Source organism: Atta colombica, unplaced genomic scaffold (assembly GCF_001594045.1).
Source record: "Atta colombica isolate Treedump-2 unplaced genomic scaffold, Acol1.0 scaffold72, whole genome shotgun sequence".
Classification (NCBI taxonomy): Eukaryota; Metazoa; Arthropoda; class Insecta; order Hymenoptera; family Formicidae; genus Atta; species Atta colombica.
The window spans coordinates 384,468-390,585 of NW_017259564.1; the positions used below are offsets into that span (position 1 = coordinate 384,468).

Genomic DNA, 6,118 nt, shown 5'->3' on the forward strand with positions numbered 1-6,118 from the left:
GTATTCTTCATAATTCTCGAATCTATTTCTATAATCAAATATCTAATCAATTACGAAAACCTTAATAAATACCGATTATATTCTCTTTCTCTTTTATTTAAAATATATGTAAATAATTCTTATGGCAACGTCAACCACAACTAAAGAATATTAAAGTTCATCCATCCAATTGCATTTTGGCATTTTACGTCCTTAATTATTACTCGTAAAGTAGTAAGGAATTGTAAATTATCATCCTTTCGAAAGATTTATTCTTTCCAATCCTTCTTGATTTCAAACGCCCATTCCCATTTAAGATGTTCATGCTTGTCGTCGTCTGTAAAAAGAGAACTAACGCTGTATGAGCCTCGCGCTACGACACCGGCTGGTGCATCTTCAGCTGGAGTAGTGTAAGACTGAAGCTCTGTTTTAGGAGGATATGAGCCTACCATATGTGTCATTTTGTCAACTGTAACAAAAGATAAAAAATGTACAATTCTATTATGCGCTACATACTCTAATTATTGCATATTTCATTTACCCGTAACTCCTAATTTGCATTAGAAGCATTAACACACAAGCAATCGAATGTATTATAATTATTAAGAATGATATCATCATTATATTCAAATACAAAAAAAGAAAAAAATAAATATCATACCAGGTACACCAAGGCGATAAGTCTTTTGTACATATTTTAATCCATGCACGATCTCGCGTTGCACAATAAAATCGATTCTGATTTTATAGCTTACGCCCTCCTTGATGACAAATGTTTGTTTTTTTAGCTGCGATAAATCACCAGTCAAGTCTAATTCCATATCCGGTCGATCAGCGACGCATAATGCCAATTTCTTCACTATTACCTTTCTAGGATCATTAGGATCTACGAGAATTATATAATTATTTAGAATGTTGTCATGCCTACTATATGTTGTAAAGGGATCCAAGTGTTAGTTATATAAAACATTATACAAATAACATGTGATGCGCGCATGCACGCACGCACGCACACATTTTTATAAGCTTGTAAAGGACAATAATTATAATAAATGGCACTGTTAATATAATTATTGTTCTTTACTATTTACTATTTGCTTAGAATAATTTTGATTGATTTAGTTAATTACTGTTTAATAATAAGTTCTTGAAGATTTATCAATGTTGCAGTAACTGTTATCACATCATTGATAATGTTCAACAAGCGATGGTGAATACCCGAATGAAGTTTGAGTACACTGAATTCTCTATTTTTCTGATAATCCTTTCTATTAATATGTGTGAAGACTTGTGATTCTTTTCAATACTTCATCTTTTGAAAGTTTTTTTATCGCTCGATATTTGATGATCATATTAACATATTTTTTTCTTTTGCAACATATGATCGATGTACTTAAATCCTCGGTCTGTCATAACAGCACAGCCATTCAGAAATTCCTATAAATATTAGCTTATTTCCACTATTGCAACATCACTTATTCTTCCACCAAAATTCGAATTCCACCAAATCCGATATAAAATTTATAAGTTCTGAAATTGAAATTCCAACTAATCCGATATATGAAATTATTGCTTGGTTGGAATACAAAAAGTATAATCGAGTGTTGCAAATATTAAATATTTTTCGTATTCTAATCAAGCAATAATTTTATATTTATATAATTGATTTTTGAATTTCAATTTCAAAGCAATTGATTGTCCGATTGGATTGTCCGAAAAGTTCGTGTCGATTTTTGGTAGGTGGCGTAAGGTCTGAATATATCAGAACGATTGAAAACAAATGATGCGTATGATATCGTAAAAGACGATACTTCAGACATACTTGGAAAAAAATTTGGTTGCGATACATTAATTTTTATCAGTTTTATGCCTTTGAATATGGAAGAAAACAAAATGAATTTTAGGCATTTAATGCTTTTCTTTTACCAGAAAGGCAAAAATGTCACACAAGCGGCAAACAAAATATGTGCTGGCGAAGGTGAAAGAACTGAGAAAGTGCGGAAGTGATTTGCTAGGTTTAAAGCTGATGATTTCAACCTTGAAGATCAAGAATGCCCGAGTAGGCTCTCCACCATAAATGAAGATCAAATTAAAACACTGATCGAGAATAACGCTACGTAACACGTAAATTAGCAGCATGTTGAATATGTCAAAATCCATGAGCATTTTGTGAAGCTTGGCTACATAAATCGTTTTGATGTATGGGTTCCCCACGATTTAACAGAGAAAAATCTGATGGATCGCATTTCCATTTGCGACTCGCTCTATAAACGCAACGAGGAGGCACCATTTTTGAAGCAAGTAGTGATGGGGGATGAAAAATGGATCATTTACAATAATGTTGAGCGAAAAAGATCTTAGAGAAAGCGAAATGAACCACCTTTAGCCACCAAAAGCCGGTCTTCATCCAAAGAAGGTCATGCTCTGTGTCTGGTGGAATTGGAAAGGGATCCTGTATTATGAGCTTTTACCAAACAACGATAAATTCAGAGAAGTATTGTTCCCAATTAAATGAATTGAAGACAGCAATTGAACAAAAACGTCCAGAAATAGCGAATCGGAAGAGCGTCGTGTTTCATCAGGACAATTTCAACGCGGCCTCATGTGTCTTTGATAACTCGACAAAAGTTATTGGAACTCGGTTGGGATGTTCTACTCCATTCATCATATTCACCAGATCTCGCGTCCTCTGATTTTCACCTATTTCATTACAAAATTTTCTCTTAATGGAAAAAGCTTCAACACTTTGATCGAGGTAAAAAATCACTTAGAAAAGTTTTTCGCTGAAAAACCTGAGCGATTCTGGAAGAACGGAATTTTCAAGTTGCCTGAAAGATGGAGAAAGGTTGCAGAACAGAATGGCACCTATATAATTTAATAAATTACTAAAATTTAAATCTTCTGCGTTTCAATTTTCCTTCAAAATCGGCATGACTTTTGCGGACAATCCAATATTATCGCGATTGTACATTTGCCACAAAATTCCCTTAAGAAATTCGTATTGATATAGCAATAGGCCAGATTAATAATTTTTTTTAAATGGACGACTAATACCGGTAAAATTTGGCGAAATATGACATTGGCACTAGTTGAATTGAGTCTAAAACAAATTATCACCTAAACGAGAAAACGTGTCATTTAATTTTATTTTCAATAAAGTTGAATAAATGTTACGAACGCTAATGTTTTTTTATTTAACAGATTTATAAATCCATTAGCTGGAAGTCCGATATACATTTTTGGTTTATTAAGAACAAATGTCTTTTTGACGCTGTTTTTAAATAACTTTTCTTTTGTTTTATCACTAGTTTCTTCGGAGAGTAAAAATTCCTCGCACTTTGAGTATATTGTACAAGAATGTTTTTGTGACCATCAAACTTTATAAACTAACAATATTAATAATGATTTTCCAAGTTTCCATTGAACAAGTTCCGCGCATGATTGGATTGCAGTCAATTTACTTCGCACATCAATTTTATTAGTTTAAATTTATCCGTTTATGACATTAATTAATTTTATTTATTTGCATTTTCCTATTTTTGAATATTGCAGGTCTCAGTTGCTTGGTAATTGAAATCCTTCAACTTTCGGAAATCCAAGTTTTAATTCCAAAATATTACAAATGTGTAAAGATTTCTTGATCTTTTGAATTTTTGACTTCAACTATGTGTGGCTTCAATTTCACAGTTCTTTTTTAACTCATCTATAATTAATGCTTCCTAATTTTTGGAAAAGTTCTCTTTCTTAAATGAACATTAACATTTGGATCAAAATCCGAATGTAATTTTCTCCTGCAACTGTGTCACTTGAATAGCACGAATTTATGTGTATAAGGTAGTCAATTTTAATATTCCACCTTGTACATACACATAAATTCATCCCACTCAATGTCCCACCCCAAATATCTTTTTTTCTACGTCTTTTACGAAAAACTGTTTCAAACAGAAATTTCAGGGTTTTAAGGGGCACATCAGATAGTATTATTGCGATCTTGAGTGGCGTTACCAAGATCAAATCAAGATCACATCGATTTGAAAAAAAATGGAAACTCCCATTTTTCATTGCATATTTTTGTAATTTATCTTGAAAGCTTTTTAAGACATTATAACAAAAGTTATAAAGCTTGGAAGTTACGTCGATGTTAGCATTACCCAAAGCGTCTGATCGATGGTTAAAATCTTTTGAATGTCATTTAGAATCATGCTCTAGATAACATTTGATAAGATCAAGATCATTGAAAGTTGTTTCTCTCATTTTCATTTTTGCACTAAAAATTCATTTTTCTCGCTTTTTTTCGGCTTTTTTTGATAAGAAAATTTTTTGCGTTTTCATATTCGTGAAAAAAAAAAACAGAATTTTATAATATCTCTTTGAGTTTTTTTCTAACATCTTGTGTATAATATACATATTCTATATTGGAATAATAGCGGATAACAACAGTTTTGAGTTTAAATACATAAATAAGCAAATATGATGCAACGAATAAGATGAGAGGATTGGTTAACTACTGATGGCTAGTAATGACGACATACGACATTTTCGTGCGAAAAGTCTGGTACAAATATGACAATTTTTAATTCGTTATTAAAATTATAAATATGCATATCATAATTCTTTAAATATCTTTTAGAACAGGTCTGTTCAAAAGTCGATTTGTGAACCGAAATGCTTTCATCTGTCTTGGTAGAGCGAAACAGAGCGTAAATAACAAAGAATAGATGCCGGAATTCTGTCCAAGTGTTGTAGAATAAAAGAGCCAAGAAAACCTGTCTCTCAATTTGCAATCATAATAGCCGTTTTTTATTTTGCCTCATTCTTTGCTTGTGACACTCAATGTGATGCCATCCGATCTTTTTCAAACATTTTTGTTTCTTATTATATACAATATGAATGTTCTCTACAGAGAAGTTTGTAGCAATATTGCTGCAACATGTTGTAACATTGCATATTGCAACGATGCATTTGCGCCTTGAATTCAGGCGGAACACTGGCTTTATTCTTTGTTATTTACGCTTCATCTCGCTGTACTGAGACGGCGGAGAGGTGGAAACATTTCGGATCACGAACCGAATTTCACAAGCCTGTTTTAGAACATATATAAATTATCATTTAAAATATCTGCACATTTAAGTTGATTTTCAGCTTGGTTGTTACCCCTTACTATCTCGCGTGTAGTCTAAGGATATCTCTACATAATTCGCAAATCGCAAAACGTAGTTCACAAATGCTGATGCAGAACGACGATCACCACATGCAAGACACAAATGAAAACCAACTGCATGCAATGAAAAAACAAACACAAATCTTCATTCTGCGTCTGCGTTTGCGAACTATGTTTTGCTATTACGAATTATGTAAAAGCATCTTAAATCGGCGCATTTAAATTGTGCGCGAGTAAGTGATGTAAGAGAAGAAAAACAAATAAAAAATTGGCCAAAATGTGCAGATATTTTCCAGTTATGATTTAAAACAAGGAAGAAAATACTGCAGAATTATAAGTATTAACGCGGGGATAAAAAGAGCAGAACAAGTAGCGAGGTAACTTATAAACAATTTCGAACACAATTGATCATATATTATAGATTATGATTATACATATATTTATAAAAGTAAATGCCCACCTACTACAATGCCGCCGGATTTTGCTTCTCCCAGAAGCGTCTCTTTATACTTGCGCAAACTCTCGTCTTCCTTATCCGTTTCCAAGATCTGTTCGATGGATTTTTCCGGTGGAGGCTTATAACTGGATTCCACGTCCGGCTCCTCATCCAACGCATCTACATGATCACCCGTAGAGTCAGACATCGCTATGTTCAAACCAGGAAAGATATACATATATATATAAATATATATATATAAAAAGAGAAAGAAAAAAGAGAAACAAAAAAGAGGATTAAAGGATGCTATTATACGATATATAAGATCTCCTAAATTTTTTGACACTGCTTGTAGGCAAGTAGAGCAGACTAAATTGAGTAATAAGAGTCAAATAGTCCTCTATCAGTTTGCAATAATTAAGGATGTATCTGAGTCATTTGTATAAATGTTAATATTTATACTTTAAACAAACTATTAATATATATTGTTCGTGCCGATTTTGAAGGAAAATTGAAACGCAGAAGATTTAAATTTTAATATA

The 6,118-nt window shown here is 32.4% G+C and overlaps 1 protein-coding gene across 1 annotated transcript in view; it reads right to left on the bottom strand.

Annotated features, from left to right (window-relative positions):
* Window positions 1-6: 6 nt before the first annotated feature.
* The window catches only part of LOC108692463 (rho GDP-dissociation inhibitor 2), a 12,408-nt gene continuing 6,296 nt past the window's right edge, over window positions 7-6,118 (bottom strand). The window contains exons 2-4 of the mRNA XM_018200714.1: window positions 5,601-5,786; window positions 641-865; window positions 7-448 (exon numbers count right to left, since the gene is read on the bottom strand). Of these exons, the coding sequence (XP_018056203.1) occupies window positions 249-448; window positions 641-865; window positions 5,601-5,784 (609 nt within the window). The 5' untranslated portion in view covers window positions 5,785-5,786 and the 3' untranslated portion in view covers window positions 7-248. The remainder of the gene's footprint in view (window positions 449-640; window positions 866-5,600; window positions 5,787-6,118) is intronic.